General features: G+C 36.0%; 1 protein-coding gene across 7 annotated transcripts in view; it reads right to left on the bottom strand.

Annotated features, from left to right (window-relative positions):
- FBXL4 (F-box and leucine rich repeat protein 4) overlaps window positions 1-19,948 on the bottom strand; it is a 60,424-nt gene that overhangs the window by 26,304 nt on the left and 14,172 nt on the right. For all 7 annotated transcript variants that reach the window (XR_009957992.1, XM_062572723.1, XM_062572724.1 and 4 more), the window contains 3 exons: window positions 17,454-17,799; window positions 10,556-10,800; window positions 708-921 (listed from right to left, as the gene is read on the bottom strand). Coding sequence is in view for 6 of the 7 variants with exons in the window: in XM_062572723.1 (XP_062428707.1) it covers window positions 708-921; window positions 10,556-10,800; window positions 17,454-17,799 (805 nt within the window). In the remaining variant the exon portion in view is untranslated. The remainder of the gene's footprint in view (window positions 1-707; window positions 922-10,555; window positions 10,801-17,453; window positions 17,800-19,948) is intronic.

Genomic DNA, 19,948 nt, shown 5'->3' with positions numbered 1-19,948 from the left:
CAACAGGAGGAGCACAACTCCTAGGAGAGTTTCCACAATAAGCACAAAAGTAAGGCTGTATTACAGGAGTAAGTTAACTAGTGAAAAGTAATGGACTGCTTCCGATTTGAATAGCTGAATGTACTAGGATACAATATTCGTAAAATGTAGTAAACTACAACAGTCTTACTGAATGTAGTATGTACAATATTTCATCTTAGATAAGAAATATTCTGCAAAAAATAATAATCTTGATTTGGATAGTTGAATAATTCTGCAAAGTCATTTTTACACTGTTCTTAAAAATTACATTAAAATGTTTGTTCCATGTCTCAAATACTGCTAATACACAAAGACAGTAGGAATCTAGTAATCAGCAACTTGCTCCAGAGAGAATGTTGATAATTAACAGCAAGTTACTAAACATGATAATTTCCCAATTATACTGCCAAATACAGTATCTGGAGTGCGCTTTAAAAGAGAAAAGCTTTCACATTTTTGATTCCACTACAGTGCTAAAAACTGTTGGTGCAAAGTCTCTAACCTTGTATACAACTCATAAAACATGCATTTATTTTAACTACACAAACTATCCTGAAAATAAAAAAAGCCTATGGTAGTCACCTTTGAATCTCTCTATGTAATTCTAATTCACTTCTTGGTTAATAATTACAATTTCACCAGGATTAAAAATGTTTATTGCAAAGGTTAAAAACAATTGTTCCTACCTCCACTTTCGTTCGGTAAAGAATGAGACGCTTAAGGCTGCCCACTTTGGCTATATGGTTGAAAGCCTGAGGTGGTATCTTATCACATGATGAAAGATTTAGTTCCTGAAGATTTGGACACAGTTCAGTAATGACCTCCAAACATGTTTCATTGAGGAAATGACCACAAGATAACTCAAGGCGCACTAGCTCAGAGCCACAAACTTTCAAGAACCTGTAAAAAGCACATTATGTGGAAAATAAATCAACTTTCCAGTGAGAATCTTTGAATACTATCTAAACTTGAAGCATGTGAAATAGGAAGTACATCCAGCAATGAAAAATCTACAGACTGCAGCTCTTATATCTCAATTGATTAACAGAACACATGATTAGGTTAAAATAAATTGACCATAACCACTCTGAGGAAATGAATTGTGAATCAAATCTTTACAAATCTGGAAAAGATCAAATTAAATTAACATCAGCCTTGAAATTCTCACTTTAGGTTTAGAAAGTTGAAACATTCTTCCTTCTTGCCATTTACTCTGAGCTATATGAAACAGAGAACATTCGACACTTGAAAACGGTCCCCAAAGCCAGTTTTGACAATGGCCTGCAATCCTCCTCCAACACGCTCATATTTTTTGTCTCTGAGGAAACTCTGCAAACGTGAAGTTAACTGAATATCTGAATATGAAGTCAAATCAACACTTCATAGTTGTTTTAGAACATAGATGCATAAGAGGAACTGTTTCATAGAACTTATTTGAATTAAATTAAGCTCTTAGAAGATAGAATATCCAAGTATGTAGAAACTGTGAAGGTCTCTACACAAATTATAACTTTGCTAGAGATCTAGCGTCAGAACTTCAAGCTCTATTACATCTAATCTAAACTTACATTAAAAATGTAAACTTATGGCCCTTTTCATTGTAAAGATAACCTTCAAAGCTCAGTAGCTTTGTAAGTTTGATATTTAATAGGAAAAAAGAAACACTTTCAGTGATTTTGTTATATTCTATTTGAAAAACTTCTCCAATAGAAAAAATAAGATCTTAATCCACAGGCTGCAATCAGTTCCCCCCATTACTTCCTAGAATAATGGAGGTATCTGTGAGAGGACATGAATTAGTTTATCATGAAAAAAATCCCATCTGTTCTATTTTCAGTTCCACTGTCCTACAAAAGCCTTCAAAAAGAAAAGCAGCTTCAGGTTCTGACACTTTCACCTCAAAGTTAATACTGTTTCTTGGGTTCAAATGATACACGAGAAATTCTAAAAAGACATGAATCTTTCACTTCCATAAAAGCTCCTATTCCTACAGTTAAACAGATGTTAGCCCTATCAAGATTTTGCTCTTGCTAAAATTTAGGAAAGAGAAAGGGAGGCATACCTTAATGACACTAAATGGTAATGGAGGACTTGAAGTCCCTGTCTGTCAAGATCCAACTCTCCAAACCTTCTCCTTTCCTTATTTTCCCCTCTCAAGTCTCAGAAAAGGGACTTGCCCAGAGAGGTTGTGGAGTCTTCATCCTTGGAGATGCTCAAAGCATGACTGGACATGGTCCTGGGCAAACTGATCTAGAGGATTCTGCCTGAGCAGAGGAGTCAGACCAGACGATCTCCTGAAGTCCCTTCCAACCCCAACTATTCTGTGAAGTCATACTTGCCATTCATCATCACCTTTCTTTACTCCTTCTGTCCTGCATGTTACCCACCCACTTCAGGGGTTACTTCCATTATATGACTCGTAAACAACAGGGCGAGGCTTGGAGATTTTAGGATGGAACCTCCATTCCTGGAGGTTTTCAAACACAGCCATGACTGACCTCATCTATTGCTGGGGACAGTCACACTTCAAGTAGAAGCCTGGACTAGATGACAGTCAGCAGATCTTAACACCTCACATCTCTATGAGTCTATGGTAACAGAAAGAAAGAGAGGCTCTGAGATGAAAGAGAGTCACAGCCCCAGTCACGTGGGTTCAGTTGAGTACTGCCTTCACATCTCCTCTTCCACTGTTTTTGCATAAATCTACACAGTCTCTCTTTTCAGAATCTGTTTTACCTCGTAAAACTAGAGTTTACCAGACACCAAACACCCATCTGTCATTTTTCTACTGGATACAGTGAATTCACTTGTAAGTCAGACTGATGAGCATTCTTATGGGAAAGCCAGAGCTGAAATGTGGAACTCATGACAGTTAACATTGGGTATCTGAACATTAGTGTTGTGTTAGTTTTAAACCAACAATCAGAGAAACAGGACAGAAATCCTCTGTAAATCTTAGTAGAGACATACAGATTCATAGAGGAATTGGCTAATTGGTAATCATCAATTTAATGAGTGCTTTAACAATACTGAACCACGTTCACACATTCACATTCATCAACAAATTATTATCAGGTCTGAGCAGTGATATTGTCCATAAAACAATGTCAGTTGCCATTTATTATACCTACAGCTTTTAATTAGCTAACAGATAAATATTTTATGAACTATTCCATTACAATAATGGAAGCCAGGTTAACTATCATATAATTTAACAGAGCTTGGCCATTATAAGTACTGGTATACATAAACACTCTTCTCATTTTAGGGTTACTAAAAGTTAATATCATCAGGTCAGGGAAATATTCAGTTAAACCCCTAGATTGGAAAAGAACTCCAAGCTCACCAGTCTAAAGAGTTATCATCTTCATAACTTTTTATTTAAATTCACTACACTTAAAACACACAGGCAGAGCACACATAGCAACAAGGAGCACTGCATTTATTCTTCACAGTTTTGCTCCCATTTGGGAAGAGGTTATTTAGGAGACATTAAATAGAGAGAAAGGGGGAAGGGGAAATAAGGGACACAGCATGGTAGCAGAATGAACTGACAAGCATGAAGTAAAGAAATGAACAGACCCAGGAGGAGAAATTTAAAGAAGTCACCAACCAGAACAGGGCAGAGTACATTAGCCAAAAGTGCAGAGTTCTCAGAGTCATTAAGATATTCACCTGTTTCCATTTAATAGGCTGCTCAGATGAAAGGTTTTTGCTCATTTCTTTCTACAAAGATTTCCAAAGCCACATGGCAAGGTAGTATATGTGCTCTCCTGCTTTCAGAGCAAACATGACATTGCCTCCATACGGCTGAGTTTTAACAGACATTGGATACATGGTTTTAACTCAGCCCATTTAAAAATAAACAACCACAACAAAAGCTAGGACTGCCTAGCTCCCTTTTTATAGTTTCTCCTTTGTGCATAGTCCTCCATCACTTTAATTTTGCTTTTATTAATAATTTCTTTTTAATAATACATTTTTTTTGTGCTAGGCAGCAGAACAGGCCTTTACCTAAACTCATCCTCATTCTAGATGGGGTAGGGTGGAAGGAATCACTCTCCACCACTTGCTGCTTACTTCTGTCCTCTCAGAAACTGATGTTTAATTCTTTTTTTTCCTCCTCAGCTTTGGGAAATAATTTAGTCCTTTTGGATCATAAAATATATACATCAGTAGTTCAGACTCTTCTACTTGCTCATACTGACGCTAAATCACTCACAATCACTGGGTCATTAGTCAACTGTATTTTCCAATCTTGTAATTAATTTCCGTATTGCAAGCACATCCCATGAGACAAAAGATCCAAAACCAAAATATCAAAGTACAAGAGACAGCACTTTCCATGGCAGAACTGGCTATGTGAGACCTCCCCAAAAGATTCTCCAACTGGGCTGTCATCCTTGCTTGTAGAGTTTCCAGTGGAAAATGTAGGATATTGAGTAAGTGGGGAGCATTATGCTAACAAGGAAGTCTAGGTTTTCAATCAAGTAAGGTTCTGTTTAAAAACTACTGAATCTGGTTCATTGTGTTCAGCATTGTCTTAAGCATATGCCAAAAGTGACAGCCCAGCTCTCCCTCATATATTTACCCTTCCTAAACACACTTAGCAACTTAATTTTACACTCCTTCAATACAATCATCCCAACACATTTGTCATGGCAATTTATCAAATCTATATTCAATGAGAAGTTCACCAGCTCGTTTTGTAGCCACTGACACCAACCAACCGATCTTTGGTGTTTGAGAATACAAGAAAAGTGGATGGATTGTTTCTTTAGAGCTTCCCCTTGTATTGTTAACTTATGCCAGCATCTAAATTAGGGACAGTAGCTCTATACCTGAGAGGTACTGGTTACCTCATTTGCCTAGTCCTTCCTGGGTGTCCTGCCTAGAACACTTACCAATACTTTAAGAAAACAGAAGTTTCAGCAGCTTCAAGGTAACTACACTCTCCCTCCAGCTTCTCCCTCTTCTATAGGCTGCAACCAGTCAAGAATAATGTCAAAAAACACTTGGATTTTATTTTGCCTCATTTCACTTCCAAGATCTTAAAATTTTCTCTTTCTTACTCTAGTTTTATCTATATTAATCATGGAGACTTGGCAGAAGACTTCATAATCCCAACCAATTTTGTAGTTAAATCTTGCATTTCTACTCCAAGGCAACACTCCAAGGTATCCCTGCAGCCTATTGTATTTTCTCTTCAGGTCTTTGTAATTAAGGAGACAATCTGCTTACCTTACACATGGAAGGTTTACATATCTGAATAAACCCAATCCATAATGATCCATATAATTTTGAGCTTAATTCACTCTTCTGTTCCCTCTCCCCTCAACACTGAAAGACTAGTCTGTTCTTCCTTCTTTCAGTCAGTGAGTTGTTTTCTGTTCTGTTTAGTTTCTAGAGCTGTGATGACTGTGTATTTGCACAGTGGGGCTTCTGTTGCTTCTATTCATGGGATACCCCATTTCTGAGATCAGGGTCTCTGCACTGAGAGATAAGTTCACATAAAAAAGTTTGAGCACCTGGTTAACTCTGGATCATAACATGATATATCAGTTATTAAAACAGAGATCAGAGCAACAAAAGGAATATTGGTGTAAGTTAAGTTTATGCCATTTAAAACAAGACTTAACTGGTGGAATCATGTTTTACTATGGTTTTCTTAAAGTCACATTTGGGTATTTTTATATTCACAGTATTTTTCTTTTTAGGCCTGCTGTATTACACAACAGCAGCAGTATCTAGTACAGAGAATTGTAACAAAAATTTTAACATTGACATGAAGTGAAAACAAATGGGAACATGCAGGTGCAGAAGCACCAGAAGGAACAAATGGTAATACAGGGGCTGTAAGAATGGCACGTGTTGGTGGCACCTAAATTAGCAGGTCATCAAGACCCAGGACACCCAAATTGGGACACAAAGGACGGGGTAAATTCCAAAGTCTCAGAGGTGGCCCTCGATGGTCAGAGTGTGCATGCTGGACATTTCTTGTGCACACACACGTATCAGTTCCCTTAGTGCTTGTGAATACAAGTGCATGAGCACGACTTCGTAAAACCTGTTTTGTTTTTAAAAGGCAATGACCTTCCCTTCTTCTAAGCTTGTCTAATTGTTGCTATAATGTTGCAACATTATTTCCCAACTCTATCAATGTATTAAACTTTTGTCAGCCCATCTGACAACATTACTTGCAAGTAGGGAGACTAAGTATCTGATCTTCTGATTTTCTGAATACAGATCAAGAAATTTCAATACAAACAACATGCAAAAACATATTATTATCTAATCTTTCCTTCAGTTACAGTACTCCTAGGTTTTACTAAAATTGGAAAACAAGAGGCTGAAAAGATTTTTAAAATGAGAATCACTTTCAAGTTACTACATTACTATTTTCTGTGACTGAACATTTGATGCATGTTTCAGTAACTTCTCCAATCTTTGTACTACTTTGACTTATAGCAAACTCATTGTTTCTATTTAAAATTTGTCCACTGACTTAAACACTGTCAAAACACACCTCTGTCAAGCAGTGACCAAAGCCTTCAAATTTTAACCAAATTGTTAAAGAAATATTCTTTGACATGCTCCAAATGTAAACACTCCATCACTGACCAGAAAGTGAAATTCTCTTAATTTGTTTTCCTATTACAAAATATTAGAGATAAACAAAAATCCTAATACTCAGATATTGAAAGTAAAACAGCTTAAACACAAGCTTAATAACATTATTAGTGATATAAGGAAATCTGTATGCACAACACAGTTTTAAAAACACCAGCATTCTTTAGCTCTTTAAACTTCAGAGTATTTATTCAGTATTCTGATATTTAGTATACCTCCAATCAAATTGCCTCACTTTTCTGTTCCTCCCACAGTGTTACTCCACTGAATGAAGAAATTCAGCAGACCTCTAATACCAGGAGAACAGTTTTGTTTATGTAACACTTTCCATGCAATCTTTGTTTATTCTCTGTCACTTTTCCTTCCAGACACTTGAGACTGCTCAAATACTCATTTTACTTGTTTTTCGCCTTTCAGTATATTTGTAGTTCAATCTAAATTATAAAGTTTAGTCTTTTTAAATTTTCTGCTGAAATGAAAAATTTATGTTAGTCATTTTTAGCCCTAAGGAGTAGATGTTATCAATAAGTAAAAATACCCTCAGCTTTGCCTTAGGATGTTCATATGCCTGAAGCATTCTGTCTTCTCATGATAATACAGTATTTGCTTTAGTCATATTTCTTATTTTTTTTTTAAATCTACCACTTTAATACATTTTTCCAAGAACATATATGTTTTCATTTATTTCTTTAAACCATGTCTCTATGAACCTTTCAGAGCAAACAAATTTATATCAAGTTAATTTTTAAGGTAAATGTCATAAGAAACCAATTACAGATAAAAGCATTTTGGAAAGACGTTCTCCAAAATAAAATTCAAGCAAGAGTAGCATTTTAACAAGCATCCACTTGCAGAGATCACAATCTAAACATTACAGCTGCAAGAATGAAATTAACTTCACCAGTCTGGAATCAGACAGTGCCAATTCTAACACTAAATACTGACAAAAGTGAAAAAAGTAAACAAATGTAAGATTAAGAACAGGCCCTGTAGATGTCGAATGCAAAATGCACTTTCTTATAAGGATGAGGTATTCTGGTTTTAGAATTTTATTGTTCTTATACTGGAGTAGTTTCTAGTGTTTATGAAGTTATTTCAACTTGTATTTATAAAACACCTTTTTTTCCCCCCTCTCAAATTAACAAATATAGATAGGCCTTTTTTAAAGAACGTAATGGAGTCCTTTGTGCTGTTACAACTCTTCCGCAGGATTCTCTGCACATTCATATGAGTAGTTTGATAAGCTCTTCATGGTTGTTTATGCAGCAACTTATCTCAAAGCTGATAAACTACAAGTAGAAGAACAAGCAATTTAAGCTACTTTCAACTCAGTCTCAAGTTATGAGAAGACTTTTTCACCAACTAAATACAAAATAAAAGGCACAGCTTGGTTCTCTATAGCAATGCCTCATTGCCTTATCAGACATTTCCTCTGCATACCAACCACGATCAGAAAGCACAGAGATCAGCAAGACTAAAGAGATGTCAAAGAGAGGAGGAAAGTGAAACCAATAAATTGATTCAGAAAGATTCAAGCAGTAGGCAGCAAGAGATTTTACACTAGTAAATGTAGTGGTATGTGCTCATTACTCTTACATATGGATACAGACAGCCCCATCCAAATACTTCTTTTTGCAACAGTCACTTACAATCGTAAAATCTGATCAACTTCTATTAGTAAATCAGTATCATCAGATAACTGACAAAACTAGCAATGCAGTCTGCCTAGCTAACTGACAACCTCTTCTGCAATATTCATATTCTGAGAAGGAAATGCCAAAGAAAATTTAAGTGTAAAGTAGGTTTTCTAGGAAAGTCAAAGTACCACCATTCTTTGGAAAGTCTGTTTTGGTTAAGACTCAAAACTCAGTTTAGATGAGAAATGTCTAGAAGTCCAAAAGGAATACCTGTGGGGCTTCAGGATTCCATGTCCCAGGTGTTCTAATATCCACTTAACAGTGGTATCTTAATGATAGCTGAGAAAATTAAAAATAAAACATCTGACAGATTTCTCCTTCTGAGTAGTATCTCTCACTTGGAAGTCATTTCCCTGGATAAAGTTATATAAACGCTTTTGAAAGGAAAGAGTTAGTCTCACACATCTCCTGCATTAACAGATATTTAAAGAGCCAATGTGAAGCACATTTTCATTTCTGAAGACCAGCAAACTTCCCAAACACAAATTTTTCTTCTTTAGACATTCTTCATCAGTGTGTTTGGAAATTTTACCTTTTTTCCTGCTTTTATAAACACAAAAAAGACACTTCTACAGAACAAAGTTTCAAACTCACTTCTGTATAAGGAAAAAGAAAACTTTCAAAACACAAATCACATAGGGCAGGTTTAGATTCAAAATTGAAAATTCTGAGTAGAAGTCACACTTAAAAAATTATTCAGCTCACATCTTTGTTTCAAAAATGATAAAATTGCATCTCATTCCCGGATGGCTTGTACCTCTTCCAAGGATTACTTTTCCCTAGAAATACACACAATTTAACAATTGTCTCAAGGTCTAAGAACACATCCTTCTCGCCTTCAAAGCTGTTATAAATATTGTTCACTATAATGAACATAAGCTGACCATCTTTATTCAGAGATTATTAATAATAAAGCTATGAATATTTATTATTTTAGAAATGTTGACCAGAATTGCTGATACTAATTCAGTAGTGAAGTCAAAAAACAATAATCAGCAATAAAGATGTTTTCAACTAACTAGAAGTCAGAAATGCAAGAACTGCAAAGTTTATAATCCTTTGAACTTGGACATTCATTTAAAGACTTAAACTTGATGACTTCAGAGCTGAATTTAAACTCAAGCTCACATTTATTTTCAGCACACTGTATCTAAAAATTCAAGTTTTAGATAAACTTTTGTATCCCATTCAACTAAGTCTTATCTATCCCCTTTTTCCACCAAACCTAAAGGAGCAGAACACTCTTGATTATACTGAGGGGCTGGGAAAAAGCATTCTCATCCTAACAGAGTATTTCTTCAAGTTACTTTACTTCCCTGGGGGCACCAAAGGAAAGAAAAACATTTGAGTACTTTTTAACCTTTTCATTCAGAAAATGAAGGAAATCTAAGACAACTCATTTTTAAGATACATTAAACATCTCTGTTTCTTATCTGTCAAGTTCAGCTTTCACCTGCCACTGCTGATTATCTAGCTCCTAGTTGAAGTACCAATCTTTAAATGAAATGCATTGATAGATGCTGTTTAACTAATTCAAATGAGCAAAGAAACAAGAAACGAGAAGTTAAACAAGCAGAGAACATGGTTGTTATACAGGGAAGAATCCCTGCGAATTTGCTGTTTTAATGACCTACAGCATAGTCATATTTTCATCTCAGTGTGAAGATGCACATGTAACCCCCTTGCTTCCCAACAGCACTAATGTTTTAAATCATTTTTATGAAAATATTTACATCTACATTGCACTCCAGTGATTACTTAGGGCCTGTGCCTTATAAGCATGCACTGTAATCAGTTTCTTAACGCAGCCATTCCAATATAGTCCTATTGATGACTCATCTATACACAGGACAACTCTCCAAATGTTTTCTTTGTAAGATGGATTTTCTGTAGCGTAGTTCCAGCTGGAGTCTTTTGGAATCTCGGAAGAAAGTAAAACACTGCTCTGCCTGGAAGAAGCCTTTCAGGCGCAGGCAATTCGGCACATGCAGATTCTATATATTAAAACAGACTGCTGCTGCTGCATCTAGTACCTCTTACTGTTTTAGCTGGGTTTTTTTTCCTACGTTATAAAAATCACATCCTTTACAGTAAATCAAAGTTTGCCTTCTACATCTTATTAGAATTCAGAGTCTTAGCAACAAACTACTGAGCAACCACTATACACACACAGCTCATCAAAATACTTCTGTACATTTAGCACTGACCTGCTAAATCCAGAAACAGAGATGGCTCCCCTGTTTCCAGTCCAAGATAAATTCAGCCACTGGATGAGAGTGCAGCGAGACTGGAGGTATTCCAAAGATGTGTCATTAATCCTTGCCCAGTAAGGTTGTAAACTGAGATGAATGTACTGTAGAGGATCACAGCAATGTTGATATAGTAGCTTACAAGTTTGTGCTAGTCTACACAGGTCTGGTACCGTAAGGTGACTCAAAATCAACTGGATGAGCTATATTAAAATACAAAAATAGAAAGTCATATATGATCATACAGCACTTGAAATGTTAGGGGAAAACTGCAAAGGAATAATAAAAGATGTTCCAACTTCAAAGAAAAGTAAATCCTTTTGCTTAAAAGTAACTTCTCAAATCATTGATCAACTATTAAATAGAATTGCACTTTCTCAATTTGACAGCATATTAAATAAAAAAGGAAAAGCAGATCAACATATGAAAGTGACAGGAAGATTTCAAATTAAAAGTTTCTTTACTCATGCTAATTTAAATAGTGATATATATGTAAATACTATGTTTACATATTTCCCTTCACAACATCTGCACATTTGTTGCTCAGAAGACTAAATCAGCATCCCTTTCTTCTCTGGATTTGGATTTTAGCTGGTGGTACATTTGCAGAGTACATGAAAATCATGCTATGGTCCAGTTTCTCCAATTCTTGCACTGCACTAGATTTATTCTTCTGCTCCCTGCTCTTAAAAAAAAAAAAAAAGAAAATCAAGGTTTTGTGTTCTATCTTACATCCTCTCATAAGCTGGACTATGGAACTAGATAAAGAGTTCAACATTTACAGATCATCTTTTTTGTAAAGTAACTTCCTTCTTGCTGTAATACTTTCACTGCATCTTCGTTCTATGCCGGAGTCAAATCTGAAATACAAAATTTTTTAAAATCAAATTGAATTACCCTGGCTTATCAGCTCTTCTCACTAGCATCACTCTATTTTTGTAATGACTTGTCTCATATGCAGAAATGAGTAAGTATCCTATTCTCCTAACATGCTTTATTTTCCTTTATAAAGGAACATTAACCAAAACAAATATCAACAAAAAACCACCATACAAACACTCACTTTATGAAATAACAAAAAAACCTCACCACAATGCCTCCCTTAGAGGCTGAGAAAAAATACATTTGAATAATTGAAATCTAAAAATTAATGTTGACTTAACTAGGACTTCCTTTAACAGCCATAAACACCTGCACTCAAGTGATATAATCAAAACTGACTACGCACCTTCAAGTAGAGTGGGAAACAATAACTCCCTGAAATGAATCAGTGTAAATTAAAAAAAAAAAATAGTCCTGTGACTCTTTCAAAATATCATCATGTTTAACATTTTAACTTCTTGCATGGATTCACATGACAAAATTGTCAAAAATAAGACTAAAACTTGCAACATTGAATCAAAATGAAGCTTTTCAAGAGATCCAAAACAAATTGTACTTCCAAAGTACCACTTCATGGAAAGTTAATCCCTACCTCCTGTCAGTTTTGGAAGAGACGGAGCAAGAAAACAGTTCAGTTTCCTGCAAAATGAGAGACTTTACTTCCTACTCAGCTCCAGATTTAGTATTCAAATATGAAAAATACTACTACACATGTACAGATTTTTCATTTACAAAAAACTAACTTCAAATTCAAAGCATACAGTATGTGCATATACTCAAGCTTCTCTCAAGCTTGACTTCAGCCTTCCCTGTCTTCTCACTTTTTTCATCCCACAAATATCAGCACAGACCTCCTCCTGCACAGGCATCTGGAACTCTTACCTCAGCTTCATGTTGAGCATCAGAGTGGACATTTCAATGCAACAGTAATGAACTGCATATACGCAGTGCATTTAATGATACAATATAAATCAAAGCCTGCTCCCAACTGACATTTAGGTTGTTGGCTTTTTTGATATCTGAGGGAGAGCAAACTAACTGGGAGCTAATATAGCTATAATCTCAAATTAATATCTTGATTTTTGCCTTGCTCACACACATGCCTTAGCATATAAGTTGCTTAACACAGTTGTCTGCTATTCCAGTAATAGATATCTAAACAGATACCTATTTTGTTAATACTATCAATTCACTTGAAAGAATTTTTCAATGTTCTGAAAGGCAACTTCAGGCTATTTTGCAATCTGTCAGCTATTCCACTTGCCGTAATCCACCCAAATAACTACTTTCTGAATGTCCTCCCCTCTCTGAGGTTTTCAAATGCTTATTTATTAAGTTTTCTAGAGCAAACAGCCCAGCAGTGAAGGCTGCAGAGTTAGCTGAATTTATGCCTACAATTAATGTGGCATAATATGTCTGCTAAAACAAAGCAACACAAATTTTGTTATATGGGAGAAAAGTTGCTTTGACTTTTGAGCAGTGAAGATAATGCTGAATGAAACTATAAATGCCTCACCAGTGTCCTTTTACACTAACTGATGACTTCAATCAGTACTTCACAATATACAGAATGCTGCAATTCTTCTCCACCTGAGATGAAATCTCCACCACACGAATCTTAATGAGAACAGATAATCCTTCTTTATTTTTACTAAAATTACACTACTCTAACACCTAGAATGAAAAATATATAATGAAATATCACTACTATGACATTAAGATATAAATACTTTTTTCTTGCCTTTGATTCAACAAAGATAACATGTTCCAAATCTACAGGCTAATAACCATTAATCACTTACTCTGGAGTCTGGTGTCTGTCAGAAATCTGCTTTTTATGTATGTGTAACCTAGCATAAAGTGCAATTTGATACTATAATGAATATGTGACATGATGTGCTGCATTGTGCTATGCTGTGTTCACGGTGATTCCCAGAATGCTGGGGAACTGAGTATCTGCTTTGAAAACTAATCTCATAACACAGAGTTTCTTGCAAACAACTGTTGTTACTCAGCATTTATGAAGAATTATGCAAGCAGCATTATTGTTTCCAACAGTTACTGGAAAAATACTACACAGGAATTTAAAAGAGGAAAACAGAGTATAGCTAACGTTACACCAATTACCTTTACCTTTTTAGGGTATGATAGACCAAAAAGTTGTAATCATTAGAAGTGCTTTCTCCCATTTCTAGGGACAAAATGCACATTCCACAGTTTTTTTAAAAAATATATATACACAGACACACACATAAACTAAAAAACATAGCTTAAAAACACAGAAGTCTCCCTCACTGTATCAGAGTTTGCTTATAAGCCGAGACAAGATCTCCACCACACCCTTCCATACATGGAGTAAAACTACCGATAGTGTGTCTGCTAATGGTTCTTACTTTCCAACAAGTTTCTTCAGCTTTCTAAAGAAACATGAATAATAGTAAACGATCATCTTTTAGACCTAATAACATACTTTCTGCAACTATACTACAACGATACAGAATTTGATTTGGCAAGGAAACAATGCTTGGGAACTAGTCAAACCCCGAAATCCTGTACTTTCTAGGAATTTCCTCCTCCTTTAATTCTTCATTTTTTCCAATATGAAAGTACTTTGGCATATACAAACCACTAATTCAGAAACATTCAAATGAATACTAGACTGCCTTTTTTATTATTATTATTCTGCAACTAGGGGTTCCACAGCTTACACTCTAAATAATTAGAATTGATAGAAACACTTAAAGGACAAGAGATACGCGGACAAAAAGAAGGAAGACAGGAAGTAAATAGTGGTACTCCCTAGTACCCCTACTCCTACATGCCTCAGTGTATTTTAGGAAAACAAACTCCACAGCTCCATGATGATAGCTTGCATCAGCAGACACATACACACTCAACTCTGCATATGAATGTATAGAGAGCAGATCACACAACTGCTTCACAGAACACAACCAGTCAAGTCTTTCTGTTTTCTCCTAGTCTCATAAAACACTTTGGTGCAGTGGGCTTTTATACCACCAGGGTACAGATCCGGATCCTGATCCTTTCAGCAATGAAAGGCTGCAAAGGCTTTAAGCCATTTCTTGATTCACAGAACACAAAGGATCTTACTGACAGACTGCACAAACAAATCATGACTCCAGGAAGGTTAAAGCTAGAGAGTTCTTCTACACATGCTCAGTCTACCCTGCTATGGCAGCTGGCAGTTGGAGACTATTTGGACATGAAGAGTCTCCTAGAAAGTCCTTCCTCAGATTTAACATAATTCTAGAGATAAGATGATAGTATGCACGCTTCACAGCTACTAAGGATTGGTTAACACAGCCCATGAGCCATGAAGAAAAATTCTCTCACCTAGCTGATCCAAGACTTCACGCTTCCTTCTAAGGAATCCTGTGCCCCAGGAGTTGACCATTTTTCTCTTTTGTTGGCATGAGGAAACTAGACTCTTCTAATGTTTTTTGAATACACTGCACCAAGGTATTCTTAATGCCATTCCAAAAAGTGATATAATGAAAGCATCATCTACAAAAGCTTCAGAAAACTTAAAATGGTGAAAGACCAGAGGAATAGTTTTCTATTTTAAGACAACTATAGAAGACCATTCAGACTGTATCTTTTGTGAAAATTCTGACAGTAGCATGAATTAGTCTTAAACAGGCAGCTCAAGGAATATGAAGACTATGTAAAGACTATGAAACAGTCACATATTTACAGTCAGGATGAACATATAAGAAGATACTAATTTTCACATAGTGTATCATAACTAGAATTGGAATGAGTCAGTGGATGCTGCATTTCATCATTACAAAGTTCCAGCACTTCTCAGAATAATTTGGCACTGGTCTTGAAGACAGTATAAAAAACTGTTCTCATATCTGATGCTATAAAAATTGTCATACTACAAAGAGTAACATTTCTGTTATTCTAACTGAAACCCAAACCTTCTACCTGAACCAGAAAAGCAGGAGACTAGGATTTCTGTTGTCACAAAACCAGTCCAGAAAGAGTCCTTTGTAGTTTTCTGACAAATATTCTACCCATATTTTCAGTTTCTTTAAATCAAAGAAAAAGAAAAAAAAAGTGTTTGGTACTGATAGACCCTATAAGTGCATTAATGAAACCCAGTATGTTAAAAAAAGAAAAAAGGAGGCTAGTACCCCAAAAACGCAGAAGAGAATACAGAGACAGAAGTTCATAGGAGTAACAGCACTACACAAATATTTCCTTAATGATAATCCTGATAACCTGTATAATTATGTGAAACAACAATAAGATTATTAAAGTAAACTACCCAGTAATCTACCATACTACAGATCAATATATCTAGCCCTTCCAAATTAAGCTTCCTAGATTTAAGTCAGGTTTTCACTAGAGGCATTTTCTTAAAATGGCTGAATAAGAACAAACTTTCAAACAATTGCACATGCTAAGATTTTCCGGACTCAATAGGGATAAGATCCAACATATACTCAACAGGGATCTAACATAACAACATATTACTTCACATAATAGTTTGAGTGAAAACGAAGACCTTCAAAGACCTGAAAAAAATATAAAAAGAAGATAGCTCTCACCGTCTTTCTCCAATGTATTTATATTCTCCATTCTCATTTCCTCTAAAAAAGTGCAACAAATTTCTTTTGCCAGTAACTAGAGCACAGCAGCGCCCAACACTGCCTGGTACAGAATTAGGGTATTTAGAGACAAGTGGCCATGATAAAAACACAATAAAATGTGAAAAAAAAAAAAAAAACAAAACGCTAATGAGATCACATGTTTCTGTAAGTTCCCTGCAACCAAGGACACCATCTCTCATTATTCTCCCCGCAGTCTCAAAAGCCGATCTACTTCAAGCCAAAAGCAATCTGAGCACCTGATGTACTACTACAGGAAAGAAACACCTGCTTCTTTTGACAGATTGTACTAGCCTAAAGAGTAGGAAATCTGTCTCAACCTAAATTCAGAGCTCAGACTGGCAAATAAAGGCTTCTCTCCACTCTGTGCAAACCCAGTTTATTTCAAGAGAGGAGAAGATGATGCATCAAGTGGTCTCTAAATTGTTCATCTGACTATACTTAATGCAGGCTGGTATCAGCCTCCACAAATGGTTACACTCCACTATGAATTTCAAGGTCTGCACACAATATTCAGCAGTCATGCTCAATCAATCTCTATACTAAAAACTACAAGAAAGATAATACTTATTTACATTGACTTCCAACTTCAACCATTCTGTGATTCTGTGCAACTTTAAACATACTTGCAACTCCCATACAGGCACAGGATCACAACTTTTTTCTGCTATTTTTTTGTTCCATGATTAGCACAAGTGCACCAAAACAGGACAGCGAACACAAGTCCAGAGAGCAGAGCTACAGCACTTTTCATTTGCATTGGGATTCAAAACTTAGCCAGACAGAAGTTTATTTCATAATAAGCTAATAATGTGAAAATGACAAGGCACTTTCAAGAACACAGTTCTAGGATTTTTATAAGTGAGGTAACAGAAAAAGAAACATTTAGCTTATTATCACTTCCAAATTTTGATCCCGTCCTTTTCCATCTCTTTTGTACATCTTTCTTCTTTGTTATGTACGAGGAATACAAACTACTAGCGCCTGCATCACCAGAAAACTGCAAGAAAATTCTAAGTTCAAGAGCTAGAAATTAGAGGCTAGAGTAACTAACATAAAAAAAATGCTGTTTTAGTGGATAGGTTACTGAGAAACAGAACTGCAATAACTATGCAAATAACAGCCAACTGACTTGTTAATATCCATCCGTGGAAGTAAACAGATTGAGATGTTGTTAGAAGTCAGACATAAATCTACAATAATTGTAGGAGACCCACAAAAGAGTGCAAGGAACTCTAACACTGGGGGAAAAAAGCTGATCAGTAGTACCTTGTACACTATTTTTGCACTCTTAATGCTTAAGATAACTACATTCAGTACAAATATTTCCTTCTTACCTCATAAGGCAGTTTATCAAAATATCCATTAGTTGGCCACTCCCTGAGGGTAACAGCGTTGAACTGTTTATTAAGAGCGTCCATTCCACAGCCATACTTCTCATCATCTTCATCCTCATCAATATCATTCATATCAATCATTGAAGTCTTAAGTGAAAGCATAGGTCTCTCTTTCACACCGTGTAGTACTACTGCATCTAATTCGGTGTAATAGTCCAGAAGAGAACTGTTGACTTCCAAGCGAATTAAGTTTGTGGGAAAATTTATCTGTTTGATACAAGGTGTGAACTGCCGAGCCTGTGGACTGTTCACCTTTGTAGGTGCCTCAGACCAAAGAATTTCCCATCTGTGAAAAAGAATTGTATACACCATACAGGGATCAAGATCAACGTTATTAATGCAACCTATGAAAGCAGAAAGAGCACTCTTGTGTCAGAAATATTTAGCAAGTGAGAAACACCATTGAAAAGCCAATGAAAATTGTTACACTTTCCCCTAGATGTAGTAAATACCCTAAGGAAGAATTTAACACGTCACACACATTCATAATCTCAGTATATTTTCTCTGCATTGCTAAATAACAAAACAAGCTGTATACTTGTAGTCATGCACCTGGGTTAGATTACTGTTACACACGTACAAGTTGTTTGAATATTTCACAGTTAAAGTATTCTTAACAAATTGATTATAGATACTTTCATAACAATCATGCATTAGTGCAAGTATGCCTGGGGCAGTCTTATTAACTAACTCAAATACAAAGTCAGCTGATCTCTCAAGCCCCACAGAAGGTTCTCTCTCTCACATGCACACATACTCACAAAATCAATACAAAAGTCACAGCTCACACTCAGTCACAAAGCTGTTCAAACTGCAGCATTAACAAAATACAAAATGTCTAAACTTTGCTTTGCCTATCTGCCCAACTAAGCAAAATATTCTTTTAAAAAGCTATTCACTGTCATATTGTCTTATTTATACGAGGTTAAGGATAAAAATAAAAAACAGAAAGGAAACAGAATCTTCAAGTTATTTTTAAAAGGATTATTTGGGAAAAAAATGATATACTGATGAAGCTTTATCCTATTCGTTCCCCAGCGGCAGGAGGTGGTTCAAGGCAAGCACAAAACTTCCATATGTACACCCGCATTTGCACACACACACACCTCAATTCTTCTCCAATAAATGTCAATGAAACCTGCTGCCAACTCAGTAATCTGGAGAATGAAGTCTTATATTTGTTAGGCCTTGAGTGCTCCTAAACTTGTCAAAAGGCCTGAAAACAAAAACCTGTTGTGTGTGTGTGCTTGGGTTCGCATCCAACAAATGGATTTTAGTCACTGATGTTCTCTTCCTCCCCTCTCCTTCACATTCAAGTCTAGTTAATTAAGAACGAAGCCTCCACCAACCACTGCTGCTACCCCTTCGATAGTACGCTTACAGAAATCTCTGTATCCTTTGTATGAAACTTAGAAATCTCCCCATCTATTCCCCAACGGAAGTCTGGTCCCCAGCTTCAAAGATTTCTCTCAGCCTACTGCCTTGTCACATAGGTCTTAGAAATACAGCATCTGCCCTACGATCTCAACACCACAGCTCTCCATAACAGATATCACTGCTATGAACTTGCAAGTACCGTTCAACACCAACATGTACGGCAGAATGTGCGTGTGTGCCTGTGTTTGTGTAAACACACACATTATATATATATATATATAAAAAACACGCTTTGTTCTCCAGAACCAAACACCTAAAATTTGTCCATCATCACAGAAAGTAAAACGCAAGGTTTCCATTAAAATAGAGCACACTTAATACAAACAAGGCTTAGAAGCTCGATATTTGCTAATATTTTCAGAATAGTAAAATTTATTCATATATGCTGAAACCTCCATTTCATAATAGACATTTTGAGGAATGTACAGAAGTTTTCCTATCCTGCATCACGTCACTCTCCAGATACCTTACAGTAGAGTGGGAGGCTTGCAGAAGTCTTCTGTCAAAGGAAAAGAAATGTCATGAACTGAAAGCAAACATGCAGAATCAGTGAACCTATGGCATGTTAGCAAGCACTGCCGTAAGAGACATGACAACTGTACCCTAAGATTAACAGCTTTTATAAGAATTATCAGTATGAGATGAAAACTTCATTTGCTTAGGAAAAGAATGTCAATTCATGGCAGAAAGAAACAGAAGTAGTTCCACTGGCACACTCTTGCACAGGCTGATTCCCTAAGCAAATACTTAATGTTAGGATTGTAAATGACCTTTTTGTTGAAAACATCCAGATCACCATCTGACATTTTGCTTAGACATTTTCTTATACTCAGTCAAACTGTTCCGAGGGGAAACTCAAGGCTATTTTTTAACTTCTTTAGTACATGCTGGACCATCAACTTTTAATTGAAAGTGTCTCAGTCACTTCTCCTTTGGTGCCCTGGAGAAAGGATTATCGGTCAATAGCACAACTCTGGGAAAAAAAGAATGCATCTCGA

Source organism: Rhea pennata, chromosome 3 (assembly GCF_028389875.1).
Source record: "Rhea pennata isolate bPtePen1 chromosome 3, bPtePen1.pri, whole genome shotgun sequence".
Lineage (NCBI taxonomy): Eukaryota > Metazoa > Chordata > Aves > Rheiformes > Rheidae > Rhea > Rhea pennata.
This window is presented reverse-complemented; position numbering and strand designations above follow the sequence as displayed.